The sequence below is a fragment of the Cyprinodon tularosa genome, unplaced genomic scaffold, assembly GCF_016077235.1.
Source record: "Cyprinodon tularosa strain WSP-4 unplaced genomic scaffold, ASM1607723v1 ctg211, whole genome shotgun sequence".
NCBI lineage: Eukaryota > Metazoa > Chordata > Actinopteri > Cyprinodontiformes > Cyprinodontidae > Cyprinodon > Cyprinodon tularosa.
This window is the reverse complement of record NW_024038781.1, coordinates 1,194,495-1,217,792: the sequence shown is the minus strand read 5'-3', so window position 1 is coordinate 1,217,792 and position 23,298 is coordinate 1,194,495. Positions and strand designations below refer to the sequence as shown.

At 38.5% G+C, this 23,298-nt stretch overlaps 1 protein-coding gene across 5 annotated transcripts in view; it reads right to left on the bottom strand.

The window, feature by feature from the left end:
* Positions 1 to 7,227: 7,227 nt before the first annotated feature.
* dscamb (Down syndrome cell adhesion molecule b) overlaps positions 7,228 to 23,298 on the bottom strand; it is a 185,949-nt gene continuing 169,878 nt past the window's right edge. For 3 of the 5 annotated variants that reach the window (XM_038285537.1, XM_038285538.1, XM_038285539.1), the window contains exons 27-33: positions 20,120 to 20,296; positions 19,676 to 19,706; positions 19,334 to 19,449; positions 19,086 to 19,250; positions 16,081 to 16,281; positions 13,963 to 14,265; positions 7,228 to 8,509 (exon numbers count right to left, since the gene is read on the bottom strand). In XM_038285537.1, the coding sequence (XP_038141465.1) occupies positions 8,013 to 8,509; positions 13,963 to 14,265; positions 16,081 to 16,281; positions 19,086 to 19,250; positions 19,334 to 19,449; positions 19,676 to 19,706; positions 20,120 to 20,296 (1,490 nt within the window). In that variant the 3' untranslated portion in view covers positions 7,228 to 8,012. The remainder of the gene's footprint in view (positions 8,510 to 13,962; positions 14,266 to 16,080; positions 16,282 to 19,085; positions 19,251 to 19,333; positions 19,450 to 19,675; positions 19,707 to 20,119; positions 20,297 to 23,298) is intronic. The other 2 variants (XM_038285541.1, XM_038285542.1) reach the window with 1 other exon arrangement.

The following is a 23,298-nucleotide window of genomic DNA, read 5'->3' as shown; positions in this document are numbered from 1 at the left end:
TAACGTGTTTCGTGTAATGAGCGATTATAAACGGCAGAGAACAAGTTCGAGGTGAGGCAGGCAGTTCTCTTGCCTCATGGCAGGGGGTGCTCAAGAGACTGAAAACATAAGGCAGGAACAGGACGGATCAAGGAAGGCTTTCTTCCCTGGCAGTGATCTCCATTGAGACAGAGAGACTTTTAAAACTGAAGGAAGATAAGGAGGACTTCTATTCATTTATAAGTAAAGGTAAGACAGTAATAACATTTATTTTGTTTTGTTTTTTAAGGAAATGTGTGTTTTGTGAGCTACAGTTTGTATGTGTAAGGATGCAGAAGTGAAACATAACCTGTAAACTGCTGTCAATCTATGCATCTATTTGCAAATCTGATTCTGATGACGTCAGTGCCTCACCAGCTATGAACCTCACCGCACGTCACTGTTTGATTTAAAAAGAGGATCATCAAGAACATCAGCATAAAGAAGATCATCAAGATCATCTATCAAAGTATAGAATGAAAAACAACAGCACTTATACAACTATGAAGATGACATCAATCCTCTACCAGCCCCTTCGGGCTCCAGGCAGAGGAGGAAGCGCTCTCATATTTGTGAGAACAGGCTTTTGAATAAATTAAAGTAAATTTAGAATTATAATCTGAAGTGTAATAAAGTTCTAAAAGCCCAAGTGGACCTAATGAAAAAGCAAAACAACAATAACTAAAAGAATCATTTGTTGTTTACTTTTTGTGTCCCTTCTACAGCAGCTAATACAATTACGTCAATTCTGAGATAAAATAATTTCTAAGACAACCACAAGCTGCTGTATTTACTTAGAGGTTAGCAACTTTAAACTTGGGTTCTTGTATCTGAACAAAGCCAAGGTGTAAATGTCATAAATCTTCCCCTCATCCTACTCCGCTTCAGCCTATTGGTGCAGCTTTAAGCCTTCGTATCAGCCAATCATTGTTCAGGACTCTGCAATTAAGGCTCCAGATTCAAGGACATGCTTTCCTGCTGAACTGCAACCCTCCCTAACTTCACTAACCTCTCTACGGCTATCCTCATTCTCCGGCCTGTAATCCAGCTCTAGTGTCAGACTCTGGGGGGAAACATGTCTCTAACATATACCCACCTGATGACTCAGATCAACCGCATTCAGCACTGATTTCTTCTGCCGGGGTCTGAGTGCCAAACACTAAAAGTTCTAGTTTTCTCAGTGTGAGGTTGAAATATGTCTAAGTTAAATTAAAACTAATTCTAATGATCTACATTTTTCCTTAAACTGTTGTCATGTTCAGGAAAAGGGACCCGTCAACTTTTCATGAATGAGTTATTGATGTCAAATACCTAAAAGTAAAAAAAAAAGTGCATTTAAGGTATTATGGAACACCCTCCCAATTTAACAGATAAAACTGTGAGAATGCATGAAAGAGAGATTAAGAAAATGACTAACATTACTGAAACATACTTTTACGGTGTCAATGTGTTTTCCTTGAATTATGAACCTGAATGCTATAAATATGAGTAATTCGTCCAAGTAGAATAAATTTGAGGACATTTAAAAATCCACATTATCGAAACAGCTGTGGCATTATCTTAGATGAAGATCCTTCCTGTGCCTTTTTCTAATTGACTCAGGTGGATTAAAAGGACATTAATGTATTTATAGCAAAAGCAAAAAAATCTAAATTTAATCTAAATATATATAGAGAACCTTTTATGTTTGAAGGTCTCTTTTCCCATTTGCCTATCTCTGTTTCCCATTGTCTGCACAGCGCAGTGGGAGCTGTGATAATGGCTTAAAGTCAGGAGGTAAGTCACAAATTAACTCTGTACTCTCGTCTATTCTAAATGTATAAGGGCAAGTGGGCAACAGTAATGTATTTGCAGTGTCCAGGTGGGCAATCCATCTTCATTAAAACACCACACACCAGCAAAGGGAGTCCATGGATTTAAAAAGAAACTGCAATTATTTCCACCCACGGTAAGGTGCATTTCTCCTGCCAACATTTCTGTGGAACATTCTGCAAAAGGCTGCATACAGTGTAACTGTTGAATCAAACAGCTGGCTGCCGGTTTTGTAAGCATTTAGCAAGTTTTTGCAGCATTGCCAACACACGCTATCCGTAGCTGAAAAAAAAGCATGTTTTTCATTAAAAAACAAATATGACCTCTGCCTCTTTTGCATAACATTTCCCTAGACCGTTTGTGTTTGTTTCAGTGTGGATACAGTGTCTGCTGTCTCATTCAAATCTTTGGGCGTCACGGGGATCACCGTGTTGGTGTAGACCTGTTTGAGGTCCCAGTGTAGGCTCTGACATGAATAATTCACCACCTTCAGCACAGCGTGCCACTGGAAGTGACAGTCCCATGATAGAATGGCCTGCTGTGTTACTCCTGATGTTTCTATCCAGGCTGTCACATATGATTTTCTTTCTAAACCGTCTTTTTCAACCTCTTGGAAGTCAGTGTCCCTGTTGCTTAGGAAAGTGGCTTATTTTTGTGACTATAGAGTGCCATCTGTTGATCAAACTAAGATAATAATTACATACATAAATATTGTGGTACTTATTAAAGCCTTACTTGGCTAAGAATTCATATTAAACATGTATTTTTGTACATATAAACTGTAAGATCAAGGTCAGAAAATACTTTTTATTAATATAAAAAAACTGGGTTGTATTTTAAAAGCAATCCCTTCAGGAACTTAATTTTTAGTTTTTTTTAAATAGCGCCAATTTACAACAAATGTCATCTTAAGGCACTTTACAGTTTACCAGATCATACAGTCAAATTAATTTAAAGGTTTCTATCTAAGGAAAACCAGTTGATTGCATCGACTCATTGACTCGAGCGCAATCCCTCACACTGAGCATGCTTGAGGCGACAGTGGAGAGGAAAAACTCACTTTTAACAGGAAGCAGAACCACGCTGTGAACACCCATCTGCAGAGGCCGACTGGGATCCAAGAAGACAGAAGCAGAGATACAAAAGGCAACTGTAAAAGGCGGCCCCGTCCAGCACACACAGCCAGGTGGACTAGCTCCAAGCCAGCTCCCATGTCAGAGGATGAAGAGAGCACATCCAGCCAGAGAAACAAGACTACACTGAAAAACAGGCCGATCTCAAACATCTATAAACAAAGGTGTTGATAGCAGCAACACAGCTTATATTTCTCTCCAGGATGGAGTCACAGCCAAACAGGAACAGACCAGATGAAGCTACTATGAGAAAAAGCAGAGAGAACATAGCGTTAGAGATTGAACTAACAAATTCTGCAGAGTGGAAGAATAGAGATAGAATGAAGCAGAATGATGAAAAAGTGGTCCCTATGTCCTCCAGCAGTCTAAGCCTACAGCAGCATAATTATAGAGATAGCTCAGGATAACCTAAGCCACTCTAACTATAAGCTTTGTCAAAAAGGAAAGTTTTAAGCCTCACGGACTAAAACTGGTAGTTGGTTTCACAGGAGAGGAGCCTGATAACTAAAAGATCTGCCTACCATTCTACTTTTTGAAATTCTAGGAACCACAAGTAAACCTGCAGATTGAGAGTGAAGTGCTCTGTTATGAACAATCTTATCTCTAATATAACATGAAGTTTGGCCATTTAAGGCTTTATATGTGAGGTTCTATTCTTGATTTAACAGGGAGCCAATGAAGAGAAGCTAGGATAGGAGAGATATGATCTCTCTTTTTAATTTTCATCAGACCTCTGACTGCAGCATTTCGGATCAGCTAACTGACTACAGAACAAGGTTGTTTATCATTAAGGCAGTGTTACTACAGCAAAATAATAGTTCTTGTAATAGCTGAAAATGATTTTCTGGAGAAGCAGAAATAAACCATAAGTAACTAAATCAAAAAACAAGTTTACTGTACTTTTGTTTTCTGTGCTCAGCTGGATCATTATCATATAATTGAGATTATCATTAAAACAAAACTGTTAGCATTATAACAATACATTTTCTTTTATTGGCTATTAACGAGAATTTTGATTCCAGTAATGTTTTTGTTTTTCTAATTTCAAATTAGAAATGATTTGTGCTAGGACTTTTAAAGCTAAAAAAAATAATTCACAAAAGTCTCATTATTCTTTGTGTTTTTATAAACTAATTGAGCTGATCCTGCAATATAATGAGAAGCTGAATACGCCTCATCAATGAAAGCACAAATGGTCCCAATGTTACTCATTATTGTTTTGAGGTTCCCATCTGCAGCACAATCTTTTCTCTTATGAATTGCCATTTAATTTATCCTGCATAATGCTATACTCAAACCTATATGTGTAACTATTTAGTACCACTTGGTCTTTAACAGTCACCCCTACACTCACTGGTTCTGAACTTAATGTGTCTGAAGCTCTTTTCTCTTTCCCCACCCCATTCTCTACTTTATTAGCTTTGGCTAACACAGGGAAATTCAGTTTAGTCTAGGTGCTGAAAGACCACTCATGGGAGCAGAATCAAGTTTGGAAACTTTATCCAATATGCAGCAGAACAGTTACACACACTGCAGCCTACTCTCACTCTAATCTCTTCCAGGCTATACTACAGTATTATCAAATGCTGAGAGAGAAGGTTCAACCAATGTCAGGCACTTGGTACGAAAATTTGAACTGTGTCATGAGATAAATGTTCATTCAAAAGTGACGTTAATATTTTCATATTGAAATAACATTAGTGTAGTAATTAAAAACTGCGCCTTTAATCCAAGTATTGTCAAATTCTGTATTGTATGTATATACAGTATTTTACTGAAAAAAAACTTTTGAATGCTGTAAAACACTTGCATTTCTGTGCTGCAATGATATGAAAGACCTTGCTTTGATATGTGAAAGGGTTTTTTTTTTTTATTGTGGGATTTTACTGTAGAATAAAAATCAAATGCTGTAAAAATCCAGGGAGACTTGTCTTTTATAGAGGTATTCCCCACAGCTAACTCAGTTAGCTGTGGGGAATACACAGCTAACTCTGATAAGAGGTAGTCATAAAGTTCCTGAGCATATATGCAACAGAAAGCTTAAAATTAAAAGAATAAGAGAAAATAGCACACAACAAATTTTAAAGCCATAAATTGTCAGATACAACCCGATACGTGCTTAATATAAGCCACTGTCATATAAACTGGCTTAATTGAACATTAGATTTCTTCCAGGAAAATGATTTGAAATATTGACTTGTTTACAGACCATAATCTTGATGTTGTCATCAAAACCAGAATGTACAGTATGACATCAACATGTTCCCCCAACTCAGATTTTAATAAATAACAGCACAAGCTAACATAACTATGCAGATGACATTGAGTTTCATAATATGATGTGAGCAGGTGACCATGAACCCATTTAAGTGTTGGGTAAATGCATAGTAAAAATCTATTTATGGATGAAGCGATTTATTTTAGCTGGATTAAAAGTAAACTGAAGAAAAAATTGTAAACCCAAGGAGGGGGCTATTACAACTAAAACTACAGAAAAGGCACAAAATACAAGCATAGTGATGGACTCCAACCTAAACCTCATGAGGCACATAAAGACAGTAACAAACCCTGCCTTCCATCAACTAAAAAACATTTTCAGAAGAAAAAAAAACTTTTGGGGACAAATGTCTCAACTTAATGTTTTAATGCTAATTCATGTCTTTATCTTTAGTAAAACCGATCACTGAAACTGTGTCTTCACAGGCTAACTGCTGCCCATGTCCTCACTAAAGCTAAGAAAGTGGAGCACATCACCCCAGTGCTAAACACCTTACTCTAGCCTGCTACAAAAGGGATTACAGATTTGTTGTTGATGTGTAAACCTCCCAGACTTCTCAGGTTTTCTATTGCAAGTCTATATGATGAGAATCAGAACTAAACATGAAGAAGCAGCTTTTAGTTTTCATAGAATAGACTTTGACTGCTATCTAAACAAAACTGGTATTCCAACTTCCTTTTATAAGATCAACAATCATTTTATTACTTATCTCTTATGACGACCTTGCCATTTTAATTATCAATTATATTTTCTTAAATCATTGATGATTATTTAATTACCTTTATATCTCTATAATGTACTTTTCTTGTTTGTTTTCCTATTATGTTCCTTTAGCCAAGTACAGCTCAAAATTGTCTTGATTCTTGTATCTGCTATATAAACTTGCCTTTATTTGTCTGTGTTGAGGGTGGCAATATAATCCGGTATATTAATGTTTTTTTTTTGGGGTATCTTTTTGTACTTTGGAGTCTTATTTTCTAAGCTCACTCAAAGAAGTAATGTATGGCAGAAACAGCCGATAAAATTATAAATAAAACCAAGATAAATGCTTGCTTAGAAAACCTTAAGTTAATTCAGTATGACTGCGGTGCATTGAGAATGTAGTAAAGGTGGTATAAAGTACTCAGCATATATTAGTCCTTTAAATCTTGAGGCAAACACACTGTCTCATGCACTTTCTTGTGAAAAGAAATCATCGCTACAATTCCTACTATTCTTTTTATTTTCCCAATAGGTGTATGAACTCTAGCACCTTATTATGCATGATGCTTCTACACACATTTGTGAAGGGATGGGCTATTTTAAGATGCCGACCCAATTCCAGAAAGGTACCATGACAACGATGCCATGTATGCAATAACATTTCATAATCATCTTTGGTGCTATTATAGTCAAGGGAACCTTATTAGACCACTCCTTTGTTAATGTGTTCCCTTGTGCTCTTCAGGTTATGTAATTTTAAAAAGTTTGATTGAAGAAAACAAGAAACTGTTTGGCAGGAAATTGACTAGGTCACAAGCAGTAAGCTTTAGAAAATCACACAGGGGTATAAGGGGATGCAGTCCATATCTTGCAAACAAGTGAAAATGTTGATGCAAAGAGCATTATTTTGTGGTTCTGCTTTTCAACCTTTCCAGTTCCAGTGGGGAAACACCTTAATGCTGCACCCCTTCTGACATTTAGTTAGGTATCCCATCCTTGTGTTGTTTCATGACGACTATATACAAAGCAAAGTCCATAAGGATGTGAATAAGAAGAGGTTTGCAGAAAATGATGGGCCAAACCTCAGCCCAACCGAACATCTGTTGGCAAAGTTAGAGTTGAGACTTTGAGGCCAGCATCAGATCTGACTTCATGAATCCTCTTCTGGAGGAACCTGCAAATATTGCTATAAAAGTGGTTATGGAAAGCATGAATCAAACTCAAATTTGTGCAAACAAGACTATGGACTTTATTAACCAAATCATTTTCCCCATAATATCCACAAATAAAAGTGTTCTCTTTATATATATTCACATTGTATAATTTTTCAGAGTGACAAAATTATCTTTTTTTTTTTTTTGGATTTCCAGCCATTCCTAGTAATTGTCATTTGATCAGTCGCCATGCAAGTTGTCAGAAAGTCTGAAAAACATTACGATTGGTCAGCATTGGCGGTCCTGTCTGGCATCACTCTTCCTGCTCCTCCTCTATAGGCTCTTTGCTGTCTTAAAATCTCCATTGTTTACCCAATCACATATTTCATTACACTGCAACAATGAAAAATAAAAATAAATTAAGAAAGCAACGTTCTCCTGCAGAGTGCTTCAGAGTATTCTTCAGTTTCCCCTTCTTTTTTTTTATATTTTCTGTTTTTATACAATATTAATAATAATAATGACTATAATTGTCCTTGATATAAATTCAATATTACTTTTTAATCTTTCTCAAATTTTAAATAAATCATTTTGGCAATCCTCTTATGTTGTCACTTTAGAATAAAAGAATACTCAAGTAGAAAATAAGAACTGTGAGAGAAAACTCTTCTGAAGAGGAGCGAGTTGTGAGAAAAAGAAATGTGAGAAAGCAACAGAGAAGAGCGAGAGAGGACAGAAAGAAAAGAGTCAAAGAAAAGCATCCACTTCAGACGCATGTCAGAAACAGCTCTATGTACAACAGTTTCTGTTGTGGTTATCTGTCCTTCCTGTGCCAGTTGTCCGTCTCTTGTTCTTCCTCTCAGATTGTTTCTGCAGCAGTCCTGTTTGTCTGAAGCAGTCCCATGTGTCCCAGTGTTATACCAGAGTGTAAGACTTGGCATACGGGTTGTTGCTCTGTTTCAGGTGTCCTCTGGAATCCAGCAGTGACTCCTGTGAGGTGCTGAGCTTGGCAGCCTGTGCTTGGGCTAAATCTCCTGAGGGGGGGGCCTCTCCTCGGACCTCACCCCGGGCCTCCCCCCTGTCCCGGACATCCCTGTGTGGAAGGGTAGAGGCAGTTCCTGGCTGCCACTGTTGCACCTCCCTGGGAGAGGGTACTTCCATGGGTGTGGGCTCCATCGGAGGAGGCCTCTTTAGGGTACGGCTCCTCTGGGGTTCAAGGCAAGCCTGGCCCATGGCTCCTCCAGCTCCTCTTGACTCCCCCGCAGAACCACCTCCACTTGCTCCTGCAGCTCCTCCACTGCTTCCTACGCTGCTACTGCTGCTGACGCCCCCTCCTCGGGCTGGCAGAGGCACGCCACGATTCAACAGGAAGTCCATACGGAGGTAGGGTGGCAGGTGGACCAACTCTCCTCCTGGGAGGCAACACACAGATAAGCAGGAAGCAGCATTAGAAGTGGTTGTCATACTGTTTTGAGAAAACCAAAAAGAGAGTTTTTGTGACATTTTTTTTTCTCCTAATGATGGGGCAGGAGGAAAACGTTTAAAAGTGAGGTTCTAGTAAAAATACGGTTTAAATTGGATTAATTAGACCAGAGGCTAAAGCCAGCGAATAGTCAAACAAAGGCAAAAGCCAAAACTCAATTAAAGATATCATCGGCAAATATTTTTCATTATTTTTAAAAACCTTTTTGTTGGAGGTAGCAGGAGTTGCACCATCAATGGTCTTTCTCTATGAAGAGTTCTGAAAATTAAAGCTCTAATTAAAGTTAGAGATGGGTTGAAAAAATAACTATAAAATACCGTTCACCTAAACTACTTCATCAATTTAGATTTTTTTCACTGCTACCACTACTTGGAAGGATTTCTTTCTTTATTCTGATTGAGAATTGATGCTGTGATATCACCAATTTATTTCACCCAGAGTCAGTGCTTCTAGATGTTGGAGCAAAAAAAAAAACAATCAGGATATTTTAGCAGGTTTAAGTAAGAAACAAAAACACGTTCAGCTTTAAGACAGTTCAGATATTTTACTTGCATCACTTTAATCATCAGTGTAAATAATCTCAGAAGATAAACTTCCTGTTTTGCACAAATTTCTCTCTCATGCATTGTCTGTTCTCCATTTCTTTTGTAGTATGTAATTGTTTTATCCACATGATGCAAAACTTAATGGAATACTGAATTTAAGATGTAATATCTTCATCAATAAAAGACAATAATTTAACAATGTAGTTTTGATTTTTCAGGTTACTATGCTGCATGGTAAATGAGCTTCTTCCTGTACAACTTTGAGACTTCATTGAGCTATGTTTAATGTTTTCTTTGGTCTCATGTTAGATATACTGTAGTAAAAACACCCCGACTGCAAAGACTCAGTATGATTAATTGGGTCCAATTTAAAATGTGTTTATACAAGTTGTTTTTTATTTTTATTTTATTATTGTCAGATAAATCAAAGCAGGATGGGTGGACTCAAGATCCCAAAGTCTACGCAATGACTTGATGCTCTCTGTACTCCATCTGTGGAGCTCAACAGAAGTGACACCTTTACATGTCATAGCTGCAGAGTTCAGCATATAATTAACAGGGACGCCATTCAGTTGCAAAGTTGCTCATAACACATTATCTCTCCCACGCATGCAGACACACTCATAGATATCCATCCCACGCATGTACTAATATAATGTAAGTATGCTATATATGCACAGTGACAGTCCTTGCCAGCTGCTCTGCAAGCTCAAACAAGGACACTTCTGCATATTCAGTGGTGTGTGTGACCTAAGGGGGAAGGTTTCTGGATTTACAGGAAGAATGAATAAATCACTCTGGTTATGGATAAGCCCCATTAGTGCCGGTAAACATGATAAATGGCTTGAAGCGTTAATTGAAATAAATATAGATTTAAGTGTTTCCTTGGGAGCTCATTACAAATGAAGTTTTAAAAATTAATCAGTTATTAAACCGTGGATGTTACAGCAATAAGAAACAAAATGCCTCATCTAAACAGCAATAAGTGTCTACCAAAAGATGTCCCATGCATCACTTAGTTGTCCCTCTGTTTAACATATTGTATTCAATTTATATTGCCATACAACACATTTACATATGTCTAAAGACGACTCCATCTGTTGGGCTGAGAGTAACTACATGTATGGAATATAGATCTCATAAAAGCCTAGACAGGTGAGCCTTTTTCTACAGGCCATTTTCCCTCCTCTGGCCTTTAAAACACGGCAGGTCAGGTCATTTCAGGTCGCTCTGTAATGTAATAGAGAGGAAAATAAAGCTGGAGGTGTTTCATCCACTTAATGTAAGCCACACCAGCAGCTTTGTTGGGTCTGGGTTTTACAGTGTAATACACACTAAATGGACCCCTTTAGTTCAGACATTCTCAAATTCCGTCTGCTGTTTTTCCTCTTATTCTTGGGGATATTAATACCCCTCCTTTATCTGCTCACAGGAGAAACACTGTTTTAACTGTATCTTGGCTAAATTAGTCCGACTGAGATCAGCTGAGAGTCAACCTAGACCATTCACAGTTCTACATACACATGCTCTCATGTCTCCACAATTCATACGTCTAAATATACCCATAATATATGCTTGAATTTTTTATTTCAACTTGCTTAATTTGCTTCCATTGAATTAATTTAATTTCGTATGTTTCAATTCGCATGTTTTCTAAACAAAAGCAAGGCTTTGTTGGGCTACTGTATAAAGCCTTGAACTATTTTTGACCTTTTGGATTGAAATAGGTTCCTAGATGGGAAGCGAAACATCTTAAACTTGGAAAAAAAAGTCCAGTGGATTGTTTTTTTTTTAACTTTTTTGGAATAGAAATTAACTGAAGCAGCTATGAATAGCTAGTTAAATGCCTCATGCCAGATTTTAAGTAACACGCAAGTAAGGTGGGACCCACTGACTGTACTTATGAACCAAAGCAAATTGTATGTAAATTACTGCTCTGAGAAATGTTTAATCAGTTTGCTGAGGTGAGCAGAATAATTGATGGCAGTAACATAGGGGCCTTTCCTGTTTGCATAACTTTAAAAAAATGATTAGCAAAAAGTAGTATACTTAAGGTAAATTCTATTAAGAATACTTAAGTATAAGTAAAGGTTTAGAAAGTATACCAAACAATGTACTTTTAGTGTACTTGAAGTATTACTAAAGTAATACCTCTTCAAACTAGATTGGGACATTTTTAAGTTTACTGAAGTATACTTAAAGTATACTTTAGTAAACAATAAAGTAAACAATAGTATAGGCAAGTACACTATATATATATATTTATATATATGTATATGAAAGTATATGAAATATAGTTTAGAATAAGTGAACTGTAAGTGCACTGCCTGATTTTAAGTATGAAATTAGTGCATTTTTAGTATACTTGAATAAAGTACTTTTTGCTAAGGGAGCTATGTAGAACTCCCACTGAGTAACTGAAAGTTATCTAACCCAGATACATAGTGCAAGTCTTAAATTAGAGGAGTGAACTGTCATTAATGCGAGTGGTCAGTTATATTGACTGAGAAGAGGTGAAACTCTGATAGAAGGCAGCAAATGACTAGACAAAATTTTTCACTACACTGGCTTGTTCAGTGTAATACTCTGCAGACGTAGAAACCCACAGATTGTTCTAGTAAACCACTGAAGAGCAGTAAGACTTTAGTCCATCCATGTAGGGAAGTGGTGGCCTAGTGGTTAAGACATTGCGCTTGGAATCCAGAGGTTCTGAGTTCAAGCCTTACTCCCACAGACTGCAACTCTGGGGCCCTGAGCAAGACCCTTAACCCCACACCGCTCCTTGGGCGCCGCACAATGCCAGCCCACTGCTCCCCAAGTGGATAGGTTAAATGCAGAGAGTGAATTTCCCCACCGTGGGACAATAAAGGGATTTACATTTGAGTTATCATCCAAAGTAAGCAAGTGTTCACATAGAGGTTCTTAATACCTTTTGGACATGTGCTGTAAAAAAAAATGGATGGAAACTGGTTCTCTAAACATTTATCTTGGTCTTTACACATTTTTTTTCCGAAAGTTAGCTAAAATCTTTTTTTTATAGTAACAGCTAATTAGCATCCTAAATCTCTGCATTGCGTCTCCAGTGTAACAGACACCACAGCAAAGAGCCCTTTATTACCCTGATAGATCAACCCTTTATCAGCAAAGTGCTGTTTTGTCCTCAGTGACAATACTTTGAGATCAGGTTGACAGATGGCCCTTAGCTGGCCTTTCTCTGCCAGACATGCATGCCTTCCTGTGAACAATACTTCATACTATAATGAGACCTGAAACTTAAGAAGGAGATCTGATGTCTTTGGCTGCTGTCTGACGGGGAACCTCCGGCACATTTGCAGACCTAAAGCACTTCTAAGGGGAGACCTCCAGTGCCGCTAATTATCAGAGGTCCCAGACAGGCTATAACATTAGAGCAGGACGGATGATGGACGGGCTGTCCACAAGGGTCTAAGAGCACAGTGTTTTTTTCAGTTTGGACCGCCTGACCATTGTGTGTGGTCAGTGGCTGCTGGATCAAGTAACTAATGGGTTTACTAAAAGGAGCTGAGGGTCATGTAAGGTAAGACTTCAACCAGACCACAGGTGTACAGTAATGCTTATTAGTATAAGTTTTTAATGTGTAGTTATAAAAAAGGAATTAAATCTAGCAAAAAATTCCCTTAATAATAAAACATACGTATGCCAGGGGTGCAGTAGGAAAACTTAAAAGTCCAAATTCTAATTTTATTATGCCTGATGGGTTTAGTTTCTCTGTTGGACAGAACAACTACACATAAACAGGACTCCCAAAAGCACAGAGAGCTCATCTAATATATATGAAGTAATGGTTAATGAGACTCCACCAGACTTTGTTGCAGAACTCTGAGGACTAATGAGACACAAAGCAGAAAACAAAGCTAAACCGCGTTCAATTAAAAGAGACACTGGCCAAAAGTTAATTACTGGGCCTCCACAGACAGGCTATTAACTAGCCGATACAACTTGCTGCCATCTATTTTGTTCTTTAAAAGAATAGTAAACAAATTATGGAAGATATATTTTTCAAATATATGTAAGAGAAAAGCTCTGTGGTTCAACTGTTCAGGGAGATATGCCTGTGAATAGCTAAAGATGATTTTCTTATGGTTATTGTTTCCAGTCATTTGGTTTAGCAAAAATTACATGAAAAAGGGCTTTGATTTAAATTTACTGGCTTTTTGCTTTTAAAATTGTTGAATATTACTTCACAAACTCTGACTCAGCAGGCCTTATCAAACTGGAATGTATAGATGAACAACCACTTTAACACTTTAAATCAGTGTATATTTTAAAAATGAACGAAAATGGTTGGTTTCACATTAATTTAACCAGTAAAAATAATGGCATGTATTTGTGCTCATGAATTAATGCTTTTATAGAACCACCTGATGCTGCAACGAGCTCCACAACTTCACTGTCCAAAGCACATAAAGCACTGTCCTTAACTTAAAGGTAAAGTGGAGGATGTTCTTTTTCCGGATACGTAGTCCTACTAATTGCCAGTCTTTGTGGTGATATGTTTGGTGAGTCTGACATAGTGGAAAAATTGCAAATCTTCTTTAAACAGAGCATGCATAAGGAGAAATGAACTTGTGCATGCTCTTGTAAGTGTTTCACTCTCGGGAGCGGGTACAGGATTGTGCATGTGCATTTTTCTTTAAGTCAAGACGATGGGTCTTTTCAAAAATTAGCGAAAATCATCCACTGTACCTTTAAGGCAGCTCTTTTGTTTGCTGTGTTTTTTTGCTACTGGATTAACTGATTAAATCAGGTGTGTCTGATCTCACCCTGGCTTAACAATGCTTTTATACAAACTCCTCACCTGGTCTGTGCGCCTTGGGCACGGCCATGTTCATGACCCTGCTAACATCCTGAGGTTTGGGCGGGGAAGCGGTAAAGCGGCAGATGCCTGACTCCGATGGGGTGCTGGAAGTCAGGCTGTCGGTGTAGTCGTTGGTCCCTGCTGTCATCTGCTCTGACGACGTGTCAGAGATGAAGCACTCTGTGATGGTGAACTTTGCGTGACGGAGCTGCTCCTCCATCTTGGCGTGCTCATAGGCTCTGGCCAGCTCCTCATAAGTAGAAGAAGCACTCTCTGTTGAGACCATGCTGCTCCGTGCACGATCTTATAGTAGGAAAAAGAGAAATTAGGCGATGGAATTTGATGTGATATTTTCTGTTAGTATTTTGTGTTTCTAATGGGCACATCAAAAAAGATACATAGCATGAGTTTAAGATAGATATACAGGTGCTGGTCATAAAATTAGAATATCATGAAAAAGTAGATTGATTTCAGTAATTCCATTTAAAAAGTGAAACTTGTATATTATATTCATACATTACATACAAACTCATATATTTCAGATGTTTATTTTGTTTAATTTTGATGATTACAAATGACAACAAATGAAAATCTCAAATTCATCATATCAGAAAATTAGAATATTACTGAAGACCAATAAAAACAAAGGATTTATAGAAATGTTGGCCAACTGAAAAGTATGAACATGAAAAGTATGAGCATGTACAGCACTCAGTATTTAGTTGGGCCTCCTTTGGCCTGTATTACTGCAGCAATGCGGCGTGGCATGGAGTCGATCAGTCTGTGGCACTGCTCAGGTGTTATGATAGCCCAGGTTGCTCTAATAGTGGCTTTTAGCTCTTCTGAATTGTTGGGTCTGGTGTATTGCATCTTCTTCTTCACAATACCCCATAGATTTTCTATGGGGTTAAGGTCAGGAGAGTTTGCTGGCCAATTTAGAACAGGGATACCATGGTCCTTCAACCAGGTACTGGTAGCTTTGGCACTGTGTGCAGGTGCCAAGTCCTGTTGGAAAATGAAATCTGCATCTCCAAAAAGTTGGTCAGCTGCAGGAAGCATGAAGTGCTCTAAAACTTCCTGGTATGTGGCTGCGTTGACCCTGGACCTCAGAAAACACAATGGACCAACACCAGCAGATGACATGGCACCCCAAACCATCACTGACTGTGGAAACTTTACACTGGACTTCAAGCAACGTGGATGAAGTGCCTCTCTTCTTTTCCTCCAGACTCTGGGACCTTGATTTCCAAAGGAAATGCAAAATTTACTTTCATCAGAGAACATGACTTTGGACCACTCACCAGCAGTCCAGTCCTGTTTCTCTTTAGCCCAGGCAAGACGCTTCTGACGCTGTCTGTGGTTCAAGAGTGGCTTGACACAAGGAATGCGACAGCAGAAACCCATGTCTTTCATACGTCTGTGTGTGGTGGTTCTTGAAGCACTCACTCCAGCTGCAGTCCACTCTTTGTGAATCTCCCCCACATTTTTGAAGGGGTTTTGTTTCACAATCCTCTCCAGGGTGCGGTTATCTCTCTTGCTTGTACACTTTTTTCGACCACATCTTTTCCTTCCCTTCGCCTCTCTATTAATGTGCTTGGACACTGAGCTCTGTGAACAGCCAGCCTCTTTAGCGATGACCTTTTGTGTCTTGCCCTCCTTGTGCAAGGTGTCGATGGTCGTCTTTTGGACAACTGTCAAGTCAGCAGTCTTCCCCATGATTGTGTAGCCTATAGAACTAGACTGAAAGACCATTTAAAGGCTTTTGCAGGTGGTTTGAGTTAATTAGCTGATTAGAGTGTGGCACCAGGGGCCATCAATTTTGAACCTTTTCACAATATTCTAATTTTCTGATATGATGAATTTGAGATTTTCATTTGTTGTCATTTGTAATCATCAAAATTAAACAAAATAAACATCTGAAATATATGAGTTTGTATGTAATGTATGAATATAATATACAAGTTTCACTTTTTAAATGGAATTACTGAAATCAATCTACTTTTTCATGATATTCTAATTTTATGACCAGCACCTGTATAATGATAAGAAATATAAAGCAACTGCACTATGAAGTTTAATTTGCGCATAAAGGAGTACAGGTTCTGTCCCATGATGCACCTGTGTCCTGTGAGGGACTGACGCTGTAGCTGTCACTCTCTTTGTCCACAGACCCAGTGGCACGCGGTGTGGGGAGTCTCCAGTCGGTGGTCAGGGTGTGTGAGGAGCTGGTGGGATGCGGCCGGTTCAGAGTCCACTGGCTAGCATAGCGGCTCCGTGCTGCAGCAGGACCAGCTTTGGCAGTGCGTCTGGCAGTTGGATCTAGCGTGGATTGAGAGAGAGTAGAAAAAAACTCACTTTTTTCTGTTCAATTAACATTAGGCAAAAAGTAATCAGATGAAAATCATCAGACTGTAGTTCTTGATGAATGAACAGTAACTCAGTAGAGAACTAAACGCACAATTTAGCCACAGACCAAAAAGTCATTTGGACATGCAATGGGTATTATTCAAGTCATAAATCTAAAAAGGAGTCAAATTTACTAAATCTATTTTTTTTATTTTTCTTTCAATTCAGGATTAAAATACACCATACCTCTGTCGCCTGCACTATCTGTTTATTCAATCCAGTCAAACACAATCACTCATTTGACAAGTTTTTTCTGCAGTTTTTTTTCATTCTGAGATCCTTTACAAAACAATCTTCAAAGGTATTATTGTTGCTGGAGTTAGATGGTCTATATTGGTTCCTGTTTTGGTTATATACCTGAGCAGTCAACGAGGTATTGAATGGGAACAAATGTAACAGCTGATATACTGTATTATTTTATAACACTTTACTCTAAAGGTCAGGGTTTTATTCTCATTTAAACTGAGGAACTCATTCTTTAATCCTAATTACTCTTGTTTTTGTCTAAATTCGTTATCCTATTGCATCTTTTGTTGGTTTACATTACAATGTGAAGGAACACACCAACTTTTCTTACCGAATATACTGTTTAACTACTAGGTCTATCATTTGCCTACTGTTAGGTTTCTAGAGTATGAATTGGTCCTGGATTACCTCCAAAGCCACTTGCTTGGTCTTCTTGTAAAGGTCATAGCTTTCAGCTCTAAGCCCATAATAAACTGGACTAATGAATACATTAGTCCAGTTGATTGGACAATAATGTTACAACAGCTTCTGTGTCTTCAGGTTGCAAAGACAGCAGCCCTGCGGTCAGGAAGCTTTTCCCAAGTGACCCCCACTTAAAACATTATCACAAGCAATGCTGGGTCTGTTTGACTATAAAAACTTCCCTGGAACTTCTCCAACAGGATATTCATGCAAGAAAAATAACATGTGATATTTAACTGGAATGATAAAGTGGTTAATCTTTTTTTTTGTTTTTCTCTCGACTCAAATATTTGTTATACTATGTCAAAAAAGTCAAATGTTGGTTTCATTCAGTGTGACCAGAGTGTGAATGTGCCGTTGATGCCTTATCCAATCCAGGAGGTGATAATCATAAAACCATATAAAGAAGTTTGAGGCCAGATTCCTGCAAATGGAAGAGCAGTCATCAGAGACAGAGGGATGAACTAATGCAGGCTGTGGACTAAATAAAAAGACAGGAGAGCTCTGAGTCAGCAATGTGAGTTTACAGTACATTGGTCAGGCTAAATGAACCATCATGTGGCTCTTTAAAGGCTGTGTTAGACTCTTGTGCGAGTAGATGAATTCTCCCAGTGTTTGTCTTTCTATACACATAGATCTACAATTATTCTGTGCATCCTATGAGTTCAAATAATGAGGTGTGCATCCTCTGCTGCTTTGAACAAAATTATTCGAGAAGAATCAGTAATATGGATTTGAATTCCAGTCAGCATGCTGTCACTCCAGGTTTTAAAAAGACTTTGTGTCAAAAAGTGGAAGAGGGATCATTAGTCCTCATTATTTAAGCTTCAGTGGAGCTTAAACACAAGAAACTTTTTAGGAAAACTCACTTCATCTGGGCTTTTTTTTTATGAGATTGGATTAGATTGTTCAGCTGTGGATCTCTGGATCCTCTCTAGAGTTACTGTACACTACATGTTTTGATTACTCTCTAAATCCTGCTGCCATTCACCAGCCTTATAACCTAACTCAGCTCCAAACATCTCCACAACTCTCTACCTGACCTGACTCCAGTGGTTTTAGGTCTATATGATGCTGTTTATTAGCTCCGCCAAGGAGGTTCGTTTTCTTTAGGAGAGTTTGTATGTCTGTCTGTCTGTGTACAGGATATCTTGAAAAGCTATGGACAGATTTTAATGAAATATTTACCAAACATGTTGGTCATGCCAAGGAAAAATCAACTACAGTTTTATGATGATTCAGATTATAATTTGGATACAGGAGATTTTTTAAAAGATTCTGTAAAATTGAGAGATATTTGGCTGAACAAGCAGTTCCCCACTAAACCAGAGGGTGGCAGCAGTGACTATTGATAGCCTCAGCATCGGACTCAAAAAGTGTCTTGGTATTTTACTGAAGAAAAAAACACAAATAAGGGAGGTTTGTTGGTTTGTTAGCAGGTGCAATTTAAAACCTATGAATACATTTTATGAGGTGTGCCTCCTGCCAAGGAACAATTGGTTTAAATGTGGTAATGATCCAGATTATGTGTGAGTTTTAGGCGATAAGTGTAAATGATAATTTGGGGCAAAATGTGCATCTTGTTGATGGTCTGCGCTCTCAGATTGTTTTTCTAGTTAATTAATGTTTTCTAAAAAAACCTCTGTGGCCCTTTGGCCATACTTATACTCAGATTAACACACCGGTAGTTTACCAGTTATGCAACTTCTGAAGGCATTTGACTGAACCTCATTGTATGAGTGTCAAACTAAAGGGATTAAATGCAAACGCTAAAATATATTTCTGTTTTTAAACCAGTTGACAAATACTGGGTCCATTTTGTAAATTTCAAGTTAAACACAAGGGATTTTAGGGATAAAAAACTTTAGCAAGGCACTATAAAAAGCATTAAGCTTCCAAAGACCAAACAGAACAAAATAACAGCATTTTTCTTACAACATTTATGTTAATGCCACTTAAACACAACAACACATTGTTAGTAGTAAAGGAAATAAATTTTGATCACTGACGGTGGTGGGACTCACTGGTTCCAGGCCTGGCATCGGATACATCTACCAGGGGCCCAGTGGCCTGGGACAGAGACTGGTAGTGGACTGTATGGGTCACTGTGGAAGACTTCTGCTTATTAGTCTCCCCAAAATCATTGTCTGTAAGCAGCACAGTGGATCTGTCATCTAGGAGAGAAGAGGGAGGGTTTAGGAAACTGTGAGAATGGATCATGAGGTGTCTGACACTGGGTTCACCCTGAGCATTTTACCGATTGTTTCCATTGTGTCCCGCTCTTCAATGAGGAGCTGGGCTCTAGGGATGTCTATGTGCATTCTCAGGGTCTGCTGCTGCTTGTTTACCGTGTCTGGCGTCCGTGTGTTCTTACTGTAGAGAGAGAAATAAAGAGCCTCAGCCGCATGACTTTTGTCCTGCGGAAATGCAAACTCAGTTCCACTTAAGCTGATAAGAAGCTGAATGAATGCGAAAGGACCACCAACACAATATATTTGATTTTTTTTACTGAAAGGAGCTTTAACTCTGGCTTGCAGTATGATTTATGCTCTGTCTGAAAGCAAATGAGCGTGCACAAATCAAAATTAGGAATACATACCTCATCAGCATTTCTGCCAGGCTTTTGGCATCTGTGAAGTCAGCAAAGAGGTGGTTAATGCAATATATAGCCCCGTCAGAGCTGTGAAGGTACAGAACTGGGAATACTTTACAAGCACTGATAACTCCTCCTGCTTAAAGACGTCTTAAATCTATTAGCGCCTTGGAAACATTAAAAGACATTCAAACTTTCTTAACAATTCACACTTACTTTTGTATTTACTGCTGTTTCTTTCCAATGTAGCAGTGTGCTTCGTCTTTTTTATTTGTTATCCTAAACTAAACGCAAATTACAGAAACAATTGCATTTCTGACACATTTATTCTATTTGTGAAAGCTCAATAAGATGAATTAGATGTTGAAAAATTTATTACTTTTCCAGACTTTTTAAAACTGCGTAGGAACCCTGGTTTTAACTGGTACAAAGTAAATACTTTGAACGTACCTCTGAGTCTTTTGAGCCTCTGCTCCCTCCGTCTCCTCTTTAGCACCATTAGCATTATAAAAACCAGCACAGCCACCACAAGAACAGAGGTGATGGTCACCACCATCTTCAGACCTCCGCTGCCTGACATGTTGTCTGAGATGGGATCTCCTGTCTTCAGCAGAGGAGGGATGGTACCTTGACACAAATGAACAGAATTAGATATGTTCTATGTTGACCTTTGAAGCTATCTTTAAACATCTCTTCATTGAAATCTTTATAAACCTCAGTAATGGACTCATGAAAGGTTCACTGATCCACTGAGAAGCTAAACAGTAAAGTCTCAGTGTTGTTGTGTGCAGAAAGGAGGAAAAGGTTTAAGATAACAAAGTGAAGGATCATAAGGATTAAAGACTCCTGGGAAATGAGCTTTGATCAGTAATTTTCCACATTCATGGATTTTATGCGCAATTTTGAAGCTAATCTTCCCTGGATCTTTAAATAATATCTAGTCTTTATTACGCTCTGCAGATACCATGAATTCTCCCCTTGTTCATAGTTCAGTGTAGTGCACTATTTGCATGTTGCTATAAGATGAAGGATTTGCTAGATAATAAGGCAAACTATCAAAACCAAAGTTTTAATGGCTCACAGGACTGGTAACAGGGTTTCTTTTCTGTTTAACAAGCAATTTAGCAGGTGCTCCTAATAAAGCAGCTGCTGAATGTGTTTCTTTCTGGTAACAACAGAACCGAGTTAAAGGAGTCATCAGCTGGAAATTAGACTTTTTTTATGTTAGAACTGGAAAATCTATGAAAGTGGCCTGGTTTTTGTTATGGGGGTTTGTTTTGCACACAGAAAAAATCTAGACATGTGCCCTCCACAAAGTGGCATTCTGGTCCTCCTGTATTGATGTTACCGGGAAACAATGATAAAAGTCAAATTATTATGCGTACCTTTGAAAGAGAAACAAAAAGGGGTGTAAAACTCTATTTCATTTATTTTTCTCCTAAATATGATTTAAGATGAATTTATAGTGAATTTCTGATGAATTGTATATGTAAATTAACAGGTCATGTCGACTGCTTCTGCCTGAGAAGCAGGAAAGAGCTATTGATTCACTGTCAAAGTGACAACAGCGTCCACATATACCCACAATTCTGAAAAAAAAAAGAACTCTAACCAGAAACAAGCACAGTATTTGGAGTGGACATCCAGCTGCTATCATTCTTGACAGGCTACAGGGGCGTCTCTAGGTTTAAGAGACAAGGGTGGCTCAGCCCCTAGAAGATAATGCGCGCGCATAGCACGCGCCAAATTTTTTCAGTGCACCTGCTAAGGCGTTGTCTAAGACAAGGGTGTAACTTTGTGTTGAAAGTTGTTGGGGACGGCTCATAAGGAAAGGGAGCTACCTGCGCGACGCCTTTTTTTTTTTGTTGGAAAGGATAAAGCCAAAAAAATGCGAATTACATTTATCAATTTAATGCTTACAGTTGAAAACATAACTGTTACAATATTCACTCATATATTTTGTGCAAAAAATATCACATAAATCTAAACAGACAGTACAAATCAAAGAAATCAAATAAATATATCAATTTTGTAGAACATTTATTGACAGTCAATTTTGGGTCACTTTTTAAAATTAATTTACTTTTAAACCAGGACTCGGACAAGATCTTATGGGGCCTTAAGCAGAATATGATTAAGCAACTCCGTCTTTCTGTCAAGAACATCCACCAGCAGGGTATCCAGGGGGGGATTTACCATTAGGCAATACTAGGCAGTTGCCTAGGGCCCCAAGTTCCTGGGGGCCCCATAAAACTCTGTTTCCAGTATGGTTAATACAACTAATCCTTATTTGTGCACATTATGTTTTTGATAAAAATCCTTTGGCTAAAATGCCATCAGAACGCTGATAAATAGAGAGGAAAAAGGGACAAGAAGAGAGGGACAAAACCTAGAACAAATAATGGATGTCTATTCTATTAACATTTCTCTATCTGTAGAATGGGTCTGTTTTATGGGTTTACTTCTCAGGGGGCCCCCTGCCTGTCTTTGCCTAGGGCCCCAAATTTCCTAAATCCGCCCCTGAGGGTATCAATACTGATTTGATAGAATCAGCGGACTATGTTCAACCATCCATTTTCTTTAACCTTATCCCTCAGTGGGATCAGAAGGTGCTGGTGCATATCTCTAGCCACGTTCTGGGTGAGAGGTGGGATCACCCTGGACAGGTCACCAGTCTGTCACAGTATGTTCAACCAGCTTAAAAGTAATCGGTAATCAGATTTATTGTTTGCACTTTTACTAAGTGAACTTTCTAACTCCCTTAAATCTGAAATTCCAATGCCAAAATTGTTTAAATCTTTTATCTTTGGACCCCCTGCAGAGTGACGTCACACCTGCAAGATCCTATCCTTACCTTCCTGCTAGATTGCAAAAAGCAGCTTGCTCATGAGTTGTCAACATAACACGCTAAATCTTAAATGTACCTGTACATATAAAAGAAAAAGGGGCGCAGTGCTTGCTACTGAATGGCAACACTATCAAAGTCAGGAAAAAGTTTTAAGTAAAGCCGGGATTAAAACAGTAGCTACAAGAAGCTTCAAATAAAAGGTGTTCTTTATGTTCAACCTAAACACCAACTCCGATAGACCATCAGTAGAGCAGGTGTTTAAATTAATCAATCAGTGCTGCGAAAGCTTATAGCAGTGAAAGCTAATATACCACAGCCATCACTTAATAAACGCAAAATAAACAACCCTCTAAAAACGGAAAACTGTAATGGACTGAAAGTCCTGTTTTTTATTTGGGAAATTATTTGCGTGTGTTTTAGTATAATTCTGATATATTGGCGCTGTTGTCTGTTTCTATGGCAACGATACTGAATGTAGTGTAGCTTAGAGACCTGCATGGGTCGAGTTTTACCAACCCGCACCCGCCCGAACCCGTTAGGATGACTACCGAACCCGACCCGTCACCCGCGGATATCTTCAATTCAAATGTTATGGGGAGAGGGCGGAGGGGGGTGATGGGGAGAAAGCGAGAGGCAACAGATTCTTTTTTCTGAGTTTTTGTCGGGGTTTGTGGACGGTGAGCAGCGGGGAGAACTTTTTTTATTTTCTTTCTGAGGAGCGGCATGAATGGGGTTTTAATCAGATATACACAGCACCGAAAGCAAAATACGTGTACAAAAT